This window comes from Rattus norvegicus, chromosome 1 (genome assembly GCF_036323735.1).
Source record: "Rattus norvegicus strain BN/NHsdMcwi chromosome 1, GRCr8, whole genome shotgun sequence".
Lineage (NCBI taxonomy): Eukaryota > Metazoa > Chordata > Mammalia > Rodentia > Muridae > Rattus > Rattus norvegicus.
In genome coordinates this window covers 183,715,779-183,737,605 of record NC_086019.1, presented here as the reverse complement: position 1 = coordinate 183,737,605, position 21,827 = coordinate 183,715,779, and the positions used below count along the sequence as shown (strand labels likewise).

Sequence of the window (21,827 nt, the reverse complement as noted above, 5' to 3'; positions counted from 1 at the left end):
AAAATGTTTTTGTATGATGGATTACATTTTTGAAACTTAAAATATTTCCTCTACTTTGAAAACAAAGATTGCTCTAAATTTGAGGTCACTTTCAGTTGGGGTCAATGTGGTGATGATGTTTCCTCCTGGGAAAGGGAATATGTTCTTCAGAAATCATGATGAGTTAGAGGCTAGAGTCCTGGGCAAAGATGGTCAGAGCTTAACTCGACAAGAAGCAGCAAGCTCTGCTATAAATAGCTCAGCAGATGACATCAGGCAAACCTGGTGTATTAGTCAGGGTTCTCTAGAGGAATAGAGCTGATAGAATGAATCTCTCTCTCTCTCTCTCTCTCTCTCTCTCTCTCTCTCTCTCTCTCTCTCTCTCACACGCACCCACACACACACACACACGTTGTATGACTGTGGTTGCCATGCAGAAGCTGGGAGAGTAAGTTACTAGAAGTATTTTGGAGGTTATTAGCCCTCTATCTATCAGATGTAGGGTTAGTGAAGATTTTTTCCCCCAATCTGTAGGTTGCCAATTTGTCCTATTGACAGTGTTCTTTGTCTTACAGAAGCTTTTCAATTTCATGAGAGCCCATTTGTCAATTCTAGATCTTAGAGTCTAGGCTATTGGTTTCCCCCTGTGCCAATGAGTTCCAGGCTCTTTCTCACTTTCTTATCTTTTATTAGATTCAGTGTACCTGGTTTTATGTTGAGGTCCTTGATCCACTTAGACTTGACCTTTGTGCAAGGTAATAAATATGTATCTATTTTCATTCTTCTACATACAGACCATTTATCGAAGATGCTTTCTTTTTTCACACTATGGTTTTGCCCTCTTTCTCAAGTATTTATAGGTATATGGGGTTATTCTTGGGTCTTTGATTCTGTTCCATTGATCGACCTGTCTGTCTTTGCACCAATACCATGTTGCATTTATCACTATTGCTTTATAGTACAACTGGAGGTCAGAGATGGGGACTTCCCCCCAGAAGATCTTTTATTGTTTAGAAGTGTTTCAGCTATCTTGGGCTTTTTGTTTTTCCATATAAAGTTGAGAATTGCTCTTTCAATGTCTGTGAAGAATTGTGTAAGAATTTTGATGGGGATTGCATAGACTCTGTAGATTGCTTTTGGTAAGACAATTCTCAACTGTTGGTAGTGGCCATTTTCCCTATGTTAACCGTACTGATATATGAGCATAGGAAATTCCTAAGTGCATCTTAAGTAATCACAGTTTATTTTAAAATAAACACATGTTTAATTAAGGCATGTACTTTCATTTATCATCAGGGAGAGGGGTGTTATATCATATTTCCATTAAAAAGATCACATGATCAGTTCAGTTTAGTGACTCGTGTCTATAATTTTAGTACTTGAGAAGCTGAAGCAGGAGGTCAACACAAGGTCTAGTCTACATAGAGAGTTCTAAGCCAGCAAGTGCTACATAGGAAATCCCTGTCTCAAAACAATCCCCTCCACACACACAAAATCCAACAAAACAACAAAGAAGCATGATCAATCCAAAGCTGCCCTTTATAAAGGGATAAATTTGGAAATTACAAGAGTCAGGAGATCACAGAAAAAGCCCACACAGAAACCAGTTTTAATCAAATGAAAATAACTTGTGGAAAAAAACTCTATAAAGTATTTTGGGAGCAGAGCAGTTTTGGAGCCATGTGAACTTGCGGCAACTAGCTAATCCCTCTGCATCAGATGTGTGCTGAAAGGCCGCCCAGGAATTGCCTTCAGTCTTCCCCACAGGCCTCAGACAGCTCCCAAGGATGACATCAGGGAAGATGTGAAGTCCATCAGCTCAAGCAGCAGCAAGACCCCGAAAAACCCTAGGGATGCCTGCAGCCACATGTCATAGGTGAAGACCAATTTTGGAGGTCTGAAAAGTATTTTGCTTCTAATCAAGGAGGGTATATTGCCTTGTTTATATTCAAAACCGAGTTGGCTCACCATTCTAAAAAGTAAAGTGTCTTCTTTGTTAGGAAACTTCATCATGAGACTTCAGATACAGTGGTTTGGAAAATTTTCTTAGTTTCTCCTGGGTTTGAAGTCCCCGGCCTCGTCGTGGGGTGAGACCCATTGGGGGTAGATGGATCTGAGTGGGAATAATGACATGAAGAATCATTAATCATTAGTGTAGCTTATATTCACCGAGGACTTCCTGTTTTGAAATGCTAAATCTACCACAGACTCACTAATGTTTATATATCTGCATTCATTGATCTATCCTTATGAGAACCACCTAAGCAATTTTTAAATATTTTTTTCTCCATCTTTATTAAATTGGGTATTTCTTATTTACATTTCAATTGTTATTCCCTTTCCCGGTTTCCAGGCCAACATCCTCCTAACCCCTCTCCCTCCCCTTCTATATAGGTGTTCCCCTCCCCATCCTCCCCCCATTACTGCCCTCCCCCCAAGAAGGCTCAGAGAAACTAAATACTGGCCTGTTCAAAACCATGCACTAACTGGTGGAATCTGAAGCCAGAATCTGGTTTAGAGCTTGTACCCATCTCTTGCACTGTGCCTAGACACAGGAAAAGAACTACCAGATTGATTCAGCAAAATGGGCACCCAAAGAAGGAAAAGGAGAAGTTGCGTGAGTGCAAAGTTGGTTAGTGCATGATGGGCAAAGTCAGATGCCTACTGAGGTAGAAAGATGCTTATGCTATGGCTCTCATGGCTAATTTTGTGAGCAAATCTGATTGACTTTCATTAAGAATCATTTCTAGGTGTATGTGTGGGGGTATTTAGAGATAAGAACAGTGTATGAATTAGCAGATTCAACAGACTGCTCTCACCAATGTGGACGGCCATCCTCCAACCTAGTGGGCTTGAAAAAGGACAGAGAATGAATCCACTTCTTTTGCTTCTTGCTCACCTTATTTGAGCTGAGACATCTCCTTTTCTCTGCCTCCGCTCTAGATTTCTATCATCAGCCCCCTTGATTCTTAGGCCTTCTGGCTCTGACTGAATTATGTCATTAGCTTTCTCCTGGGTCTTTAGCCTCCACAACTATGCGATCTATCTCTATGCATCTATCCACCTACCCATCCATCCATCCATCCATCCATCCATCCATCCATCCATCCAGATCTTCTGATCTCCTTCTTCCTGGTTCTATTTCTCTGAGGGACCCTAACTTGTACAAAGACAGCACAGTCTTATAATATCATACAATGCAAACATTTAGAATTGAGGTAGAACTGTATACAAAGAAGCTCAGAAGAGATGAAATAAAATCAGAAGGTAATAAAAACAATATAACTAGAATTCCATGTATGAGAGAACGTGTGTGTGTGTACATGTGTGGAAAACTAATATTACCAGGTATTAAATCAAACTGATAAAGTATCAAAATAACTGCTTTTTTACATCAAAGAGTTGAAAACTGGTCATTTTAAAATTATATTGGCTTCTTCCAAAAGGTAAGAACTTTTAACTAAAAAGCTTTCCTTTTTATACTAAAGAAAATAAAAGCATTTCTATAAAAATGGGTGAAGGACCACAGAGGAACTAGTTCCCCTTCCAGCTTGTGGGAAGCTGTACCGGAAGAGACTAGGCACTGCATCAGTGGACATAGTTTCTTACTGGGAAGGGGTGGTGGCATGCAAGGAGAGCTTACTTCCAACGTGCTTCCTACTGTGGCTCTTGCTCCTCAGTAAGGATTAGCCCTCATGGTACATATCCTCAGAAAGACCTGCATTGACAAGGGTAAGTGCCCACACTTACCGGTCTGGGATAAGGAATCTGGTAATGCAGTCCAATCTCAATCCTGGCTGTACATTCGTCTATACACTGTTTAATTAAGTCTGGGTCTGTGAGCTATTTAAGAGGAAATAAGCGAGGCATTTAGTATCTTTCTAGTAGTATATAAAATGTAATGTAGACTTCCTTAAACTTTTTAGTTCACTAGCTATGAAACTGGATATTGATAAAGGTCTTTCCCATGTTATCTTCCAGTTAGCCTTCTTATGAATCCCTCCAAAGTTAGTTTATGAATACACACACCTAAACACAGAGAATCAGCCTTTTAAAGACATTTCTCATTTTATTTATTATCCCGCATGTATAGTGCAGGAAGTGTGCACATGCCATAAAACACATACTGTGGTGCTCGCATGGCATTGTTTTCCTCCCTTTGTCTGTCTTTGAGTTCTAGGGATTGAACTTGGCTCGTCAGGCTTGGGTACTAAATACGTTTACTCAGTGAACCATCTCACTGGCCCTGGCTTTTTCTTTATATAGATATCTTTATAAGTCTTGCTTTTTCATTAACATAATTTCAAGCTCTTTTGGTATTCAGACATCAGAAGCTATTCTTCCTGCAAACTTTCAAAAATTCAACACCAGGCTTTAATATAATTTAACCATTGTATTGTTTATGAGCATTTCCATTCTTTCCAGCCTTTTCTGATTCTGCTATATTCCTTCATGCAATTTTTTCTCACATGCCAATATATGTGAAAGATGAATTCTTAGAGCAGAGAATGTTAAGACAAAGGGGTTTCATAGGTTCATACATGTTTTCCACACTATTCCCAAGTTACCTTCTAGAATTTACATCAATTCTTGTCTCCATCAACAATCTGCAAAGTTACATCACCACCAACACCAAATGAGAGAGCTATTTCACATCCTCTCCACACTGACTCTCTTAAGCACTGGTTCACGAGCTTTCTAATGCTTCGATCCTTTAATACAGTTCCTCATGTTGTAATGATCCCCCCACCATAAAATAACTTGTTGCTATTTCATAACTAAATTTTACTATTGTTATAAACTATAATATAAATATCTGTGTTTTCCCATGTTAGGTGATGTCTGTGAAAAGTTGACCCACTGTCTGAGAACCATTGCTCTAAAGAAATCTGGCTTTTAAGTAAGAATAAGATACTGGAGAATGGTTTACCTCATATTTTAAACTATAAATCGCCTTGCTCAAAAAGAAGCTTTGAAATCCCAAATCATTCAAATTGTGATAATGTAGTTTTGAGTAAAAGAATGAAATGTCTATTTTTGGAAAAAAGGGAAAAAAGCCACATAAAACAAACAAACAAACAAACAAAAACAAAACAAAACGCCAAATCAGGGTGAGAAACTTTCATTCAAAGGATGTAAAAAACCAAACCAAAACCAAAACCAAACAACCAAAAAAAACAGCACATGGATTTTCTATCCATTTGTGAGTGCTTCAAAGTAGCTTGAGAATTGCATCAGCTACAGATGACAACCAAGTTGAAGTCTTGGTCCATGTGATTTGGAAATTCCAAGGGAGTTCTTGTCTCCTGGTGCTTCTTGGAGTTCCAGGAACAGCAGCACAGAGAACTCTGCTGAGTCCCTAAGGGCAGAGGCTCAACTCCCTGACCTCTGTAGCCTCAGAAGCTACAGTGCTGCTATTCACATTAGGAATGGATTCTCCTGTTGCCATTGGCCTGCTTGGGATTCAGAGCAATGAATAAGATACCTTTGGATCATTATTATTAAAGTCTTTGTGCAACTGGGTTATAATAAAACCCAGTTTTAGGACAATGATATTGCTAAGGAGGATAGCGCTTCTAGAACTCCAGTACTCCAACTATCATCTATACAACCTTGGGCTAGAGTTCTCCAAATTCAGCTATTCACAGGATGCTGCATGATTTTATAATATGCACACACCATCTTGTGTGTCATTCTCGGCCAATCTAGGTGAAGGCTCAAAATGATTCTGAAATAAATGAAAACCTAATCTTAAATAGTCCTCAGACAATTTCGTCTGCTCAGGTTTACTAGGTATATGCCACAGTATCCCCAACACCAGGCTAGACTCATGGGGTCATATCTCTGCCTTCAGCTACCAAATATACCATCTGAACAGAACACCTCTGATATATGAAGATGACAAAAAGACACAGAGGAAGCCAGATGGGTGGCACATGCCTATAATCTCACTCACACTCAAAAAGACAGAGTTTAAAAGTATCTTCTGGATATGACAGGCCTATTTCATTTGTGAATTCACTGTAGCTGTGTTTGCCTGCCCAAGACCTATACCAGATCAAGCCAGGCCACATTCCAGCACAGGCAGGAGAGGCAGTCATGAGGCCCCACCTCTAGCTGAGGAGCTATTGACAGCTGATGGCTACTGGAGGAATGTAATAATGTAATAAACGTGGTAGGTGGACAGCTCCACACCCACCAGTACATGGGCAGTACAAACTGAACTCGGTGCTTTATTAAAAACTGTAAGAATGAGGGCATGAAGTTGAGGTAGATAGGGTGAATCTTGGAAAAGTTCAGGGGTAAATATTGTAGAACTATATTGTGTACACGTATGAAAATTTTAAAGGCTGGGTGTGGTGACACATAGACACCTTTAATTCCATCACTTAAAATAGGATGGTGGCTCTCTTGAGTCACAGGATAGCCATGGCTATACACAGTCACTGCTTTTAAAACAAATACTTAGTAAAAATACATTTTAGAAAACGATAAAGTGTGGATGCTTTGGGGTTTCCATCAGATTATGTGAGTTTGTCTTGATTTTAATTCTTCTACTTTTTACCTAACTAAAGTATCTGTGAGAGAGACCTTATTTTGATTTTTAATTTATTTATATCCAAAATACCTAGTCTAGGGTTCAGCACACGGTGGGATACTTTAATAAGGACTAACTAAGAACGAAGAGTTTTCACACTGGCAGCAGGTGACAGGAGCTACAAGAAGAAAAAGGGGCGGGGGAGAGGGAGCAGCTAGGGAGTCAGGTGTTATAAACAGATAACTAGGCTGAGGTGAGTTCCTGCAGGTAGGTGGTCAGAAACTGGGCCAAACTTGGTGACATGTCTTTATTACAGGCACTCAGAAGACAGAGGCAGGAAATCTATGTGAGTTGTTGGGAGTCTAGCCTCGTCTACATAATGAGGCTAAATAGGGCTAAATAGACCCTGTTTTGAAAAAGAAAAAAGAAAAAAAAAAAAACAAACCAAAACAAACAAAGGAAAAGAAAAACAAAAATAAGAAGAAAATAACCAAGTCCAGGTACTGAAGCATGGCTGCAACACCCAGGCTGCCCTTTAGCTAGAATGCGCGAGTGGTGGTAGGTACTATAGAGAAACAGCCAGAAAGACACAGGGGACGGGAGAGAGAAGCAGAAAAGCTAAATTGGGGGACATTGAACAGAAGTGAGCAAGCAGAGCCCCGGACAGTCACCTTTCATCCTGGTGCCAGGCAGTTTTCCCAAGGGAAGCTAGCCAGTGCTGGGTGCTCTGTCAGGGTGGTGCCCAGGTACTTGGTGGTGCTAAACTAGCTAGAAGAAGCCTTGCTCTTTGCAGTGCCTCTCTGATGGCCAAAGAGCTTGTAGCTAAGTTTTAGGAGGAGCTCTGCATCTTTTTCTACATTATACAATGAGTTTATAACCAGAAGGCTTTGATTGCTTTATAAATTGAGAAAAAGCATTTTACTTCACACCACCCCTGGGAGTGGCTGGTCATTAGGATGTGAGGAACAGCCCTCACTGGCATGACTTTTGTCACCTGGCTCACAGGGTCTACTGAGGATGCTGAGCCTTTTACTGGCTGGACTGAGATCTGGTTGATCCAAAAGATGGAAACTCTGGTTGGGCTTGACTTTCTAGTATTGGCTAAACTGGCAAGCCTACCCAAGCTGCATTCTGGGCCCTTCCTAGATATGGGAGTTGGATGGGTCTTCAGTTAAGGTAAGAAAGAAATGAATAAACACTACGGAAGATTCTCTGTTCCTTGCCATGTCCAGATGGGGCCTACTTACATTTTTGTTTTTCTGGAACAGTGTTCTGGCTTCATTTAGTATGTACTGTTTTTCTTTGATGGTGTCTTCCATCTGCCCTGATGCTGCCTGCCATTTCCGTGCAAGCCTGAAAATGCTTCGGTAGAGGCCGAGGACTTCTTGTCGGCTTGCTGCTGTCATCTTCAGACCCACCAGAGTAAGGGGAGGAAGACCTACATAAAGATGCAGTTTGACAGTAGGCAGCCAGGCAGATGTACAGTTTTTGAATCAAGATTTTTAATTAGTCTAGAAATAACTGCTCCTATTCCACAGATCTGCGGGCAGAGTAGGAACAGCAGTGAAATAGTTCTTTTGCTCTCTCTCCTCCCAACTTCTTGTTTTGTTTGTTTATTCATTTTAAGTCGGTTGGTTTCTATGTATAGCTTTGGCTATCCTGGAACTAGTTCTATAGACCAGGCAGGCCTTGAACTCGCACAGATCTGCCTGCCTCTGCCTCCTAGAGTGTTAGGATTAAAAGCATTTGCCACTTCTTCTCAGTCCATCCTCTTGTTTTGTTTTGTTTTGCCTGAGATTAGGTTTCTTCTGTCTAGCTTTGGCTGTCTAGTAGACCAGGCCGGCCTTGAACTCACAGAGATCTACCTATCTCTGCCTCCCAAGTGCTGGGATTAAAGGCAACACCTTTGTCTGCTATCATCTTGATTATTGAGACAAGAGTTAGTTAATCCTGTCTGGTCAGGAAGCCATACTTAGCCCAGATTGGCTCTTCATCCATTCTGCTTCAGCCTCCTGAGTCCTAGACTTATAGACCTTAACTGGCAGTAATTTGCTGTTTGCTCTGAGTTCCCTTTTACAAATATGGCAAGACAAAATTCACATTTATTATTTTTTAAAAATACCAACCAGAACACCTCAGAAATGATGATTTTAATTCCCACTCTGGTAAATATACAAGGCTGACTGAATGCCTAGAAAGCATTCTTGGTTTGTTTTGTTGAGACAGGGTCTCACTGTGTAGTCGTAGGTGATCCACAACTTGTCTTGTTTGATTAGAGGATGGAGTCTCATATAAACCAGACTGGCTTTTAACTTGATCCCTCTATTTCTACCAACCAAGCAGATAGTATTTGTTACATGGCGCTGACCGCAGCAGACATTCTGAAATGAGGGCCTGGAGATACCAGCTTTTTTGATAGCTTATGACTAGGTAAGAGGACTGGGCCTGGTAGCACAGGCCTGTAATCCCTGCACTCAGATGGCTGAGGCAGGAAGATCATGAGTTCCAGCGAGTTTGAGATGCATCTTTAAAAACAGTGGTATTACATGCTTTTATAACATGAAATCTTAAAGTCACAGTTCTCATTTTTGAAACCGTGGTTACCATATAAATCAAATAGAAGCAGTCTCAAGGCTCTGCTTTACCCAGAGGCTGTAAGGTTGTAGTTTCTCTTAATTTAGAAAACATTTCTCAAAACTAATTTCTTGACCAATAAGAATGGTACAACTGAGTATCTTTCGCAGAAGAGCTTCTAACCCTTCTTACTTTTTCTAGGAAATACCACCAGTGGATATGACCAAATGAGAACTGACCTAAGTACACAACTTCAAGCAGTGTCTTTTCTGTAAATTCTTCTTAGTTTTAATGAAATATTTCAGATACAAAAGGACAGAGAATAACATAATAGCTTCCTATATGGTTTGAAGAACAAGTTGTGGAAACACTTCTTGCTCCCATTGGACCTCTTCCAAAGCAATCCTCTTGGGGGTTGGGGGGCAGTATCGCACTATTTACCCTTGGCTGACCTAGAATTCTCCATGTAGACCAAGCTGGCCTTGAAATCACCAAGAACTGCCTCCCTCTGCTTCAGGGTGTTAAGTAAGATTAAGGGCATGCACCACTGTGTACATTGTCTTTTCCTTGTTGGTTGAAGGTCCCACCATTCTGACTGCTATTTATCAATGCCACAAATCCTTTACATTTGCTGTACAAGACATTACAAGCTTAGAACTTCATATATATTCTATAAGCTGTACTTTTGTGTCTATTGAATTTGCAATTCTCATTGTCACACTGAGCTCTAGTTCTGACATCACTGCTGCAGGTCAATCCACTCTACCAAGAGATCCCAGTGCACTTGTCTATTCTACTGATGGACATTTTATAACTTGTGCAAAACTTCAGTCTAATTCTTTATATATTTCTATGTGTAAAACTTGAGAAAAAAGTACCAAGAAGGGGGATGTGTGAGGGGGAGACAAATCCTTAGAGTTCTTAGTCAGATTTAGAATAATGGCTATATGATGCCTTAGACAAGAGAACAGGCAGAAAAGACAGATGTGGTGCACATCTGTGAACACATCCATGAGTCCTGAGCTTTTGTTTTTGTTTTTTGTTTTCCAAACAGGTTTATCAGGATTGGGATGGAGGTTGAAGGCTGTCATTTAGGAACACAATCCATTCCCAACTCCCTGCCTGGGGATGGAATGCTTTAGGATGGTCCTTAGTTTATGAGAATCCCAGCTGCTAAAGAATGGCAGGTTTGTATATCTACATACATATAGATATAGAAATTCTTACATGGAACTCACATTGTATAGAATTTCTTATTTGAAGCTGACTGCCCCTCTTACTCCTGACACTGGTAATTGTCTTGAGCAATAAGGAGTGAACCAACTTTAACCATTTGATGAAAAGCTTGAAAGCACTGCTTCCCCAATCCAGATCTAAAAGCTTAAAGGATTAAGGTTATACACAACAGCATCCACGACGCTTCCAAGAAACAATGCTTAAAGGCATTCCAAAAAACCAAGTGAGAACACTGTGGGTAAGAAAGACCCAGATGACACAATGACATTTTTCCTGGTAAGGAAACAGGTTTCTGAGTTTCAGGCTCTCCCTAAAACTCCATGGTTTCATCTGAAAACACGTGAGTCAGTTCCTGTGAGAGGGGCAGTAGCATCAACTAAAGACTGCTTCACTTCCCTGTCATCAGCAGACGACTTTCAGATACCAAAGGAAAGGAAAGGTCAAACATATTAAAAACCTAGCAAATTTCTCAAAGCCTGGCTTTAATTGGCTCTCTCTTATTACTCTAAGAACTCTGATCATAAGCTATAACATGACACACAAGACCTGCAATTAGGTTACTCAAGGTAATGACTACTGACAATTGACACTTAGTAAGACTATTTTGAAAATACTTTAATTAGTGTGTGTTTTGAAAAACTAATCCAGAAAGGAAGATAGGTGAGATGATTTGCCAACATCAGGTGACCTAGAAAATCCAAGTGGCAAAGACTGCCAGGAGCAAAGTCAAAAGCTATCTTCACTTTTGTATATGAACAGGTATAGCCTGTTCTAAGTCTTGGAAGAAAAGTCAAAAGAGAGAAAAATGCATCTTTTGTTGTTTTCTTACTGGGTTTCTTTGAGTTCTTTGGGAGGAAACTATGATTTTCCTGACTTTGGGGTGCACACTCACATTTTCCTCTCTTCGTTAATTTTTATTTTATTTTATTTATTTTTAAGACAAGGTCTCACTATATAGCTCTTGAGAGAAAATACTAAGGAAAAAAAAAGGCTTAGGTAGACTAGGCTGGCATCAGATTCCCAGAGATCCACCTACCTCTGCTTCCTTAGCTCTGAGATTAAAGGTATGTGCCATGACACCTCACCTGATCTTGTTTTTTACTTGACCAATCTCTCTATTCATCCTTTAGCTCCTCAAGAAAACACGGATGTCTCAGAACAGCCTTCATACTCCCTAGATTCTCCTTAACCACACACATTGGGTTAGGAATCATTGAATATTGATAGTTGTTCTTTATAGGATACATCACTCAAGTTTTGGTGTGTTAATGTCTATTTTCCTCCAATAGACTCTAATCTTTACAGGGACAGTTACTACATGTCTTATTTACTGCTGAACTACCAGGGACTCAGCAAACGTTTCCTGAAAATGTGAGACTATCTCATGGTACAGAAAGCTTGAGATTCAAATACTGCATTAGTCACCCATAAACATTTTAAAAAGTGCTTTTTGGAATTTTCTTTTTCGTCTTAGAAAGCAGCACCTCATTTACTAGAGTTGACATTTCCTGAAGGTCTTCTTATCTGAGGATTTAAGTGGCTTCAAACTAACATTCTCTCAGGATTAATGCAAACCCAGGCAGCCTTTATCTTTATTTACAGATGGTCAAGAATTGATCTTAGACAGTAGTGAGGTCTACTGGGAGTTCCCTTTAGCAACATAAGGAATAGTTACTGTTCAGAAATCAGGACTTCAGTCTAAAGTGGTCGCGAAGTCAATTCTTAAGGAATTTTCAAGGTTTTCTGGCATTTATTCTGGATCAGCACTACTTGAAACATTTGTTCCTTTTTACTTTAACCAAATCCCAGGATGAAGAAAGAAAACACAAGTGTGATGGGTGGAATTGTGACTGCAAGGTGTCTCCTCTTTTAAAGGCTGTACTGCCTGCATGAGCAGATAAAACTTATTACTGAGATAAAACTTATTATTGAGTGCGTATTTTACAATAGTCTGGCACATTTTGCTGCTAGTATGTTTTGCTATCTGGTACACAGTTGGGAGAGGTCCCTAACGCAGATATCTCAAAATTAGATTGTGGAGATGATTTCAGATACACAATATTCATATTTATTAGTTGTCATTACTTTAATGCATACTAGAATGACCCACCAAACCCATGATACTGATTTTGGTGTGATGTAGGGTTGGCTATGAATAAATGTATTCAGAAAATTTCTAACCAGTGTATTATGTTCATACCTGTAATCTTGACACTCAGAAGGCTAAAGTAGAAGGGCTGCCACAAGTCTAGGGGTAGCCTGGTCTACAAAGTGATCAGGTCACTTATGTCCAAAGGTACATAGCAAGACCCTGCTTCACTGTCAAGCCTATGACAGTGTTGGCTGACCCTTCTCTTTAGCATGCTTCTTTTCTACTTGTCATCTCTCCTACTAAGAGAGATACCTATACATTACCCAATGTTCCCAGAGTACTCTTTCCCCAGGGCCTAGCACATGCCACCTAGTGCTCTTCTGCAGTTATTTTGCATCATTTTCTCTCTAGATTTTTCTGCCTAGCTCCTGGAGAGCAGGAACTTTATCTTACTCATTACAGTAACAACAACAACAACAACAACAACAAAAACAACAACAGCTACAATTGCTTTGCATTTACCATGGGCTTCAAGCTCTGCAAGGTACTTTACATATAACTGTAAACATCACAGCAATTCAGCAGGCAGATGCTGCTTCTATTCTCATTTTACAGAGGGACCTGATGTAAAGAGAGATTAGAAAGTCTAATCTGGAATTAGAGCTCAAGTTGTTAGTAACTAAATACATTGCTTGGTCTCAATAAATGTTTAATATCTGTTGCATGCTTTAAAGAGCTTAATCATTAGTACAAAGGAAGTGAAACAATTCCATTAAAAGAAGCCACAGAATTCTATTCTCTTCCCATACAAAGAGCCACGGAAGTATTTTGCACCTTGGTATGGTTTATAAAAATCCCCACCTGCCCTTCTTCAAAAAGAATTTTATATACCAGGACCCTTAAAAGGAGGCTGTGCACCTGCTTGGAATGCTCTACTCTTTCAGTTCTCTGTGGTAACCCCTCTGACTTTCAGGGGAGCTGACATCAGAGTGCGATGAGGAAGAGACTCATCACACTGTTACACCCTGCAGGCTTTAAGTCCCCTTTGCCAACCAACCAATACATTGATCCTCTCAGCATTTATTGGACAGGCCTACCATATCCAAGATCATGGAGGTCTGGGGATATTTTACCTTCTAGTAGCAGAGACAGACAATATACAAGAAAATCAAAGAATTTCACAGTCATATATTCTGAATGAAATGAAATGGGAGATGTTTGGGGGCTTAGAATATTTGACTGGAGTTCTGTGAAGAAGACTAATAATGGGAAGTTAAGGGGAGAGTGGTACAGGGAAGAGGGTAGCAGGAGCAAAGATCTGGGGCAGGCAAGACAGACTGTTAGAATGTGAATATGAGGACCTGTCAAAGATGCTACAGGTTAACATGATGATGGTAATCTTGGAAAGCTCACTGAAGCATGAAAATATATACATATTTTCACACATATATATATATGGTGGTGGTATATGCCCTTAATCCTAGCACTTAGGAGGCAAAGGAAGTTAGATCTCTGTGAGTTTGAGGCCAGCCTGGTCTACAAATCGAGTCCAGGAGAGCCAGTATATGCATATGTGCATAACATGAGTGCAGAAGCCTGAGGTCTGAAGAATTGGGTCCCCAGAAATGGAGTTATAGATGGTTGTCAGTCACCATGTGGATGCTGGTAACCAAACCTGGGTTCTTTACAAGAGCAATAACTTGCTTTTAACCCCTCAGCCATTTCTCTAGTTCCCATTTAGGAGTTTAAAAGACAATTCTGTTTCCACAGATGAAGTTTATAAAGTATGACTCTGGTCTCAAGAATGTCAAAATTCCAGCTGCTGGACTCTCTTGAGGCTTTGCTTTCTCCTCAACAAAAATTTCTGCAGCATAAACAGAAGAAGGGACAGAAGGAAAGGGGGAAAATCCATTCCATTCCCTTTAAGGAAGACCTGAGGCTTGGATATCATTTCTCCTTGTCATAGCTCCCTATGGTCGAAATTTCTCTCTCAAGTACTCCACGATTTGGGGGTGGGGATGGGGAAGGCTGTGAAATCATCCAAACAAAAATCAGTCCCGCTGCCCTACCTTTTTAGATATGACACCCTTCTTGCCTTGAGAAGTCCTCAAATCACACAATCAGAATACCCTTTCTTTGTCCCCACTATTGCTTTCTCCATCTACCCTCTAGCCTTCTATTGGAGCATCATCCCAGTGCAGGGGCTGTGGCAGTGCACCTGTGTGCATCCCGTTACTTACCCCTACTTATCATACTCTAATGTTCTTTGGTAAATTTTAAAGGTTAACTTTATTATATTTTATTTACTTATTGTGTATATATGTGTCATGCCAATTTGTGCAACTATAGGTCAGAGGACAAATTGTGGGAATCAGTTCTTTCCTACCATGTATATCCTAGGGATGGAACTCAGGTTGCCAGTTTTGACATCAGGAGCCTTTATACACTGATCTATCTTGCTGGCTAATTTTCTATCTAACTGGATTTGCTTCTTTCATTGTTTGAGACTATATTGGGAGAGGTGGTAAAGGTAAGAGGACCAGATAGTCTCATTCCTTATACTTCTAGGCCTGATACACAATTAGGGCATGAAAATCTCTTGTTAGAATAAATTTATACACACGGAATGGTCATCAATAATATTCAATCTCATCCTGAGATATACACCATAGCATTTGGAGGAGAGTTCCCAATTAATGTCTAAGAGCTTGGGTCACCAAAATGGCTTGGCAGATAAAAGCACATGCTGTACAAGCCTGACAATCAGACTTTGATCCCTGGAACTCATTTCAAAGGAGTAAAAGGAGAGAATTGACTCAACAAAGTTGTCCTCCAACAGCCACACATGAGCTAGAGCCCATCACCTACTAATAAGTAGATTTTTTTTGTTTTTTGAGACAGGGTTTCTCTGTGTAGCTCTGGTTGTCCTGGAACTCACTCTGTAGATCAGTCTGTCTTTGAACTCAGAGATCTGCTTGTCTCTGCCTCTAAGTGCTAGCAATAAAGGAGTGTGCTAACACCACCCAGCTAATACATGAATTTTAACAAAAGATTCCAGGGCACTGAAAACAACTCTTGTGTTGTTTTGGGGAGGCTTATGGTTCAAAAGAGAGCTCTTTAAGACTCACACCTATGATATAATCCTCACTTTTTTTAAGGCCACCAATGGCTTGTCCACTAGCCCAAAAGGCCTTATTCCTGTGAGGATTAGAATCAATGAAATGGAAAATTGTTTTTTTCCTCTTGAAAACTAATCATCTTGGGGACAAAGGCACATTGTATCCAACAATCTAATTTTAAAATCAACCCAGAGAACTATAATTTAATGCAGTTGTCATTTGGGGAAATGTTTCGTTTGAGACAGGATCTATTGTGTAGTGCTGGCTGTCCAGGAACTTGCTATGTAGACCAGGATAGCCTCGAACTCAGAGATTCCCCTACATCTGCCTGCCTCCCAACTGTTCGGATCAAAGGTGTACGATACTATTCCCAGCCTTGAAATGATTTTGATAGCACCAATAATCATGTTCACTGGGCTCAGCCTGTGCCTCAGTTTCTCAGTGTAGAGTTTCTTCTTTGGCAGCCCTAGGGATTACATAAGCAAGGCACACACTTCACACTAACCCCATCCCCTAGTTGTCCTTTTACTTTGGTTTTGAGATTGTGTCTCACCAAGTGGCTTTGAACTCACTCTATTATCCAAGAAGGGCCTTGAACTTTTCATCCTCAAGAGCAGCTGGGATTATAGGTTTGTATCACCAAGCTTCACTCCTGGTTCAGGTTCTTAAATGGTAATAAGCAGCCACAGAACAGTTTTCAGAGTTGTGAGGATTATTCATGAGATGTTTCATTAAAACACTGAGTACTAGGAAGTAAAGGTATACCTTACTTGAAAAGGAGGAAATGAGGATAGTGAGCCTTTTATCTATGGTTAGCTTTGTCTGCAGAGAATGGAAAAGTATGTAGACTGTGAGTTTGCTGCTTTGTGGTAGTAATGGATTTTCCTAAAGCTATTTCCCTCTGATCATTAATAATCCCTGTACAGTAAAAGGCTATTGTTCTTCAGTATAAGTAAATAACACTGCTGGAGACACTGCTTATCTTCAGACCACAGTGCGCGCTTCTTACTGGAAATGTTAACGCAGGTGCCAGCATTGAATCAGGACACCACTTTCCTTCCTATGTCTCTTCTTTTATCTCTTTCTAACTCTTTACAATCCTGCTCTTTTCTCTTAGAGCTATTCCCTGCTTTTGTCAGACACTGGCTGGTACAATGAATGATTTTATTGTCACAACAACTGAACAATCTTCAAGTGAAACTGTGCCCTATAGATTCCTGGTCCCTTAGTTCCCTGCACACACACACACACACACACACACACACACACACACACACACACACACACACACAATTTCCTGTCCTAGATTTTTTTGGTGATTAGAATCTGAAGAGGGAAGTAATACCACACAGTTGTGCAATCCTCAGGATACACTCGTTCAGTATATTTCACACCACAATTCTCTGAAACAGCATTTACTTTATGCAAAAAAAACCCCAAAACCAAAAAGCCCAAGAATATGGTATATCAGAGATGGACTCAGGAAAAGATGTAGATGACACTTTTATCAAATGGAAAATAAAATTAGGTTAGATTCTGAAACATGGGAAGTCATCAGAACAAAGGGGAAATCCAAAATACAAATATCAGAAAGATTCCTGAAGTGACTATTTAAAGCAAAGCAACAGGAGGCAATCATGCATCCTAAACACAGATGTTCCTTGACTTGCAGACAGTGCTAGCTCCTGATAGTTTCCTAAACTAAAAACATCTTAAATGGAAAATGCATTTAACACAGCTAGCTAATCCTTTCAATGTCACAGCCTAGCAACACAGTAAGTCTTGGTTCTATTTGCTTGTTGTTGAGACAGGGTCTCACTATTTAGCTTTGGCTGTCCTGAAACTTGGAATATGAATCCAACTTACAGAAATGCTCTTACCTCTGGGATTAAAGGTATGTGCTACTACCCCTACCAAGTGCTGGTTCCTCAACCTCATGGCTGACTGGATGTGGGGTCTGGCAGCTGCTGACCAACATTGGGACTATTTCCAGCTCAGGAAAAGATTAAAATTTAAAATATAGAGAGTTATCATTTTCATATCATTGAAAAGTAGAAATTATTTTCATGTTGGGAACCATTAGTATATCTTAACAGCAGTGGAACACACATCAAGATTAATTGCATATGAGACCAATTCAATACTGCAATATTGCATCAATCAGGCAACTTATTCAAGACAGAAATTCTTAGTGGAAATCAATTTATAATAATTCAAAATAAATGGCTAAATGATTCCTTACCAGAATGCTATTTGTTTATTGAGACAAAGTTTTATTCTAGAACCCTGACTGGACTGGAACTCAATTGGTTGACAGACCTGGTCTTAAAACTGTGATGATTCTCTGGCCTCAGCATCCTGGATCACTGGATTACAAGCATGTGCCAGCAGATTTAAGAAACAAAAACATTAGCCAGAGGTGTTCAAAACCAGTTATCCAAAATCAGCTGTGTGACAGATATAAGGGAGGAGCTGCAAACAAGTCAATGGTAGAGACACATGATTCTCCAGCAAGAATCTTCAACTATTCAAAGCAAGTAGGAAAGTCAGAGAGCCCAAACACTATTTTAAATCCCTCCTTTGTGACATTCTTCTAAGAAACTGGATTAGAAGGTTGTAAAAAGTCTTTGTGGATGCCAGGTGTGTCCTGCAACACCTTTAATCCTGGCACTTGGGAGCGGAAGGCCAGTCTTCCTACAGCGCAAATCCTAGGGCAGTCATGGCTATGAAGAGAAACTTTTGTCTCGGAAGAATAAAAACAAACAAGGCTTTGATGACAATACTTTGATGACCATGTTTTCAGAACATTCTACAAGGACTCTCTAGTTAGTTACCAAATGAGGAACTTTATTTTTAGGGCCACCAACTCCTGACTAGACTGTCCCAAGAGCAGAAACAATGTCTGTCTGACTTTACTTGTGTGGAATGATTTGCACTCAAAGTCTTTAAATTCTTTCAGTGTTTCAATCCAACACTGAACAAAAGAACTGTTTATGGTAAAACTCTTCTGTCTGATCTAACCAACAGGGCAGAGACCAGCCACATGCAACTATTGAACATCTGGAATATGTGTCTAAGGAACTGTTATTTAAACTTAGTCACATGTCTTAAGCAGCTACATACAGACAATACAGTTCTCAGGTCAATTACAAATCAAATGTTGGCTTGGGAATGGGTGTGAGGGGAGATGCTTATGGCCCACTTGGGGCATAAGCCATACACAAAGGATAAGCAACTCCAGCTTCAGCTGTGTAGGGATTCTAGGAACCTCAGACTGGTGTTGCCAGACTGTCCGAATTTCCTAATGAAGCCAAAAATCTAGATTCTGATGTTCAATTTTTAAAAACTGGCAAGCATATTCTAAGAAAGAAGAATTTAAATCATGCTGTGGGCTGAACAATATGCTTGCAGGCATTATCTGTCTTGCCAGCTTGCAACTTTTAATCTAGGCCAACCCTATCAGCTCAAAGAATAGGACCTTTTCCAAGGCCACCCTGCAGATCCAAGAATGAAACCCAGCCCTTTGGATACCCTTTCCATTGAGATTCACTATAATGGTAGTGGCCTTTGCAGCAGCGGGGACAAAACTCCCTTTGTAAGAATCCCAAGGTTGAGCTGGGTGTGGTGGTGCACGCCTTTAATTCCAGCACTCCAGAGGCAGAAACAGGTGGATCTCTTTAGTTTGAGGCCAGCCAGGTCTATAACCAGAGCTACCAAGAGAAAGAAAAGCACATGCACATACACACATAACCCAAACCAAACCAAAAAAGAATTCCAGAGTTGGTGATCTCATAAGGTGTTTCTACGGAGATACAACAAAATAATTGGACCCTGGGCACAAACATGTAAACCAACATTTATCAAAGAAATCAGGCAATGCACATACATTACTTATGTACAAAAACACTGATAGCTGGGAGAGCAGGAAGAGATTTGAGCGAGGTCTTCAAGAGATGATGGTGGATCCTATTGTTTAAAGATATTAAAGGGGGGGGGCTCCTTATTTCTGAGGTGCTATTCTTACTGAGCTTCCTACTGGCTTCTACCCTTCTGGGTGGTCTCTAATGTGAGGAGACCTAAGGAGTTTGGGAACTTTCCTCATCTACTACCTATTTCTCAAGGTCTAAGAACAAGCTCTACATTTATTATCCCCACCCAATTTGATTTGGCTTCCAACTTGTCTACCTTATTTCTGGACATCTTCATTCAAGCTGTAAAATGACTTTCAACACACGTTCCAGAGAGCTTAAGATATTCCTTCCCAAACTGTTTTCTCTAGGGAGACATCTCTGGTTTCATATTCTCCCACACATTTTGTATCCAATTCAGCAGTCTGGAATGTTCAAGCTCCCAAATATATTATGAATCAACTCTCTTAATTTCCATGTTTCCAACACCACTGTCATCTCCCATGGCCTTAGCAACAGCCCTTTAACTACCTTTTACCCAGCAGCAATTTTTAAAAATGTTAAGTAAGGTTTGGCTATTCATTACACTTCGGCAAATAATACAAAGGCCAAACCCTTGCGATTTCTCCAACTCCAAGACTTCAGCCTTCTGCCTTTTGTTTAAAACGTTACCCATGCTTCCACGGAGGCAGTTCCTTCCTTCTCCCATTCTCTTTTCCTCTTAAACCTGCAAGAGGCCTTCTAACCACGCCATTCAGCTTCTGGGGCAGCTGCCATCCTCTGCACTCACTTACTTATTAATGAAAAGTTCAGGAACAAGGCTTCCTTTATTTTGTCATTTGCTCATCTTGGTAATCAAACTAGCCATCATCCCTTGAAGTCTGATTCCTACATCCGGGCTCCTTTGGGTGGCCTTTCTCAAGGCAGGCACCTCGATAAGCCTCCTAGAACTGCCCCTGTCGCTTTCCATTTCCATTCGAAAGTCTGAAGGGTCCCGAGCAGGATCTTGCCCACGTGCCAGTTCCCTTAGGCAGTTCTCCCGAGGCCAGTGGCGATGACACCAAGCTGCCCTCGAGGGGCTGGGGTCACACAGGCGCGTCTCCTAGCAACCCCACACCAGCTTCTCATCCCAGCCCCAGGGAAGCCAACCCCTTTCCCCAGTCCCCCGCGACCGGAGCCGGCTTCTCCATCCTTACACTCACTCAGCGTCACTCCTGCCTTCCCCCACCCACAGGAGTCGGCTGGGAAGAGGCGGTGCCAGGAGCTCTGCCGAGCCTTCGCCACACCGGGCTCTATCGAGCAGGTCCCGCAGGCTAGGCCGGGCCAAACCACCGGGCGGACAGCTGTGGCAGCATGAGGCCCAGGTCAGAGGTCGTCTCAAACCTCCTGAAACTTTCAGATTTAGCCGACTCCCCGCCGCACTCAACAACTGAGCTAACCTCCCTCTCCTCCAGCTTTCCGTTTTACCCTCTCTTTAACTCCTTCCCCCATTTCTAGTCAGAAGATGGCCTGGCCCAGTCCTAGCCCACCCTCCACCCGTCCCCGCCTTGCCCTTACTTGGAGACGGCTTCGGACGTCCCCGCGTACGTCGTGGCGTCACCTTCCTCGTTCCTGTCCCCGCCCCTCTCCCATTCTCTCCCTCCTTGAGCCACCGGCCGGCGGGGTTACCGGAAGTGATGATGCAGGAGGCAATGGAGGGGGCGGGGCTTCGGGGCGGCCGCCGCCGGTGGGCTGCAGATGAGGAGGAGGCGGCGGCCGCGGTGGCAGAAAAGGCGGCGGCGGCGGGGGTAGGGAGCCTGGAAACGCAAGCGGGGATGGTAGGTAGTTTGGACCCGCCGGGCCGCCGTCGTTTCCAGAAAGGGTTTGACTGGAGGAACCTCTGGAGCAGCTGTGAGTTTGGAGGGGGGGAAATTGAGGAAAAGGGGGGAGCATTCAGAGATGAAGGGGCGGGGGTTCGGTTCCTTCGAGAAAGGGGGTGGTGGTGGAAAGGGAGGAGTGCAAATCAGCGCCTTGTCTGGACTGGTCCCTCTGGAAGAAGAGGCTGTGAGGGGAGCCTGTGGCTTGTCAAGCGCAAGGCTCAGAAAACTTACCTACTGTCCCTGCCTGTCCATCGCCAGCACCCCTCAATCCCGGGTCTGGGGACCTGGGGCTGTAGATCCCCGGGGAGGGTCTGCAGACTCTGAGCTGAAAGTCCAGGGTAAGAGCCGTGAGGTAGGAGCCCAAGGGGGAGGTGGTGGGTGAATCTGCAGCTCCCTCCCTGATTTTTCTCCCCGCCCCCATCCTTCTCTGTAATCGTTAACAGCCCTGGAATTAAGGGGCTCAGACCTGAAGGCCTTTCTGTGCACCTTGGCTGTAGACGATAACCATCTGTGCCTGAGGTA

The 21,827-nt window shown here is 41.7% G+C and overlaps 2 protein-coding genes across 12 annotated transcripts in view; one reads left to right on the top strand and one right to left on the bottom strand.

Annotated features, from left to right (window-relative positions):
• Nucleotides 1-1,199: 1,199 nt before the first annotated feature.
• Nucleotides 1,200-21,665, bottom strand: Lyrm1 (LYR motif containing 1). 7 transcript variants are annotated; one of them, NM_001276487.1, is made up of 4 exons: nt 21,004-21,068; nt 7,765-7,955; nt 3,730-3,822; nt 1,200-2,092 (listed from the first exon to the last, which is right to left on the bottom strand). In NM_001276487.1, the coding sequence occupies exons 2-4, from the start codon at nt 7,921-7,923 to the stop codon at nt 1,976-1,978; spliced, it is 369 nt and encodes a 122-aa protein (NP_001263416.1). In that variant the 5' UTR covers nt 7,924-7,955; nt 21,004-21,068; the 3' UTR covers nt 1,200-1,975. The 7 variants fall into 7 exon arrangements, with proteins under 7 accessions (NP_001263416.1, XP_006230196.5, XP_006230195.1 ...); XM_006230134.5 differs by lacking the exon at nt 21,004-21,068 and adding an exon at nt 21,537-21,664 and having other exon boundaries at nt 1,500-2,092; XM_006230133.4 differs by lacking the exon at nt 21,004-21,068 and adding an exon at nt 20,649-20,778 and having other exon boundaries at nt 1,500-2,092.
• The window catches only part of Dcun1d3 (defective in cullin neddylation 1 domain containing 3), a 42,639-nt gene continuing 41,415 nt past the window's right edge, over nt 20,604-21,827 (top strand). The window contains exon 1 of one of the 5 annotated variants that reach the window (NM_001024886.1): nt 20,604-20,810. The gene's annotated coding sequence lies outside the window, so the exon portion shown is untranslated. Of the gene's footprint in view, nt 20,811-21,140; nt 21,337-21,444; nt 21,644-21,729; nt 21,825-21,827 lie in introns of those variants that run through there. The other 4 variants (XM_039078621.2, XM_008759750.4, XM_063263634.1 and 1 more) reach the window with 4 other exon arrangements.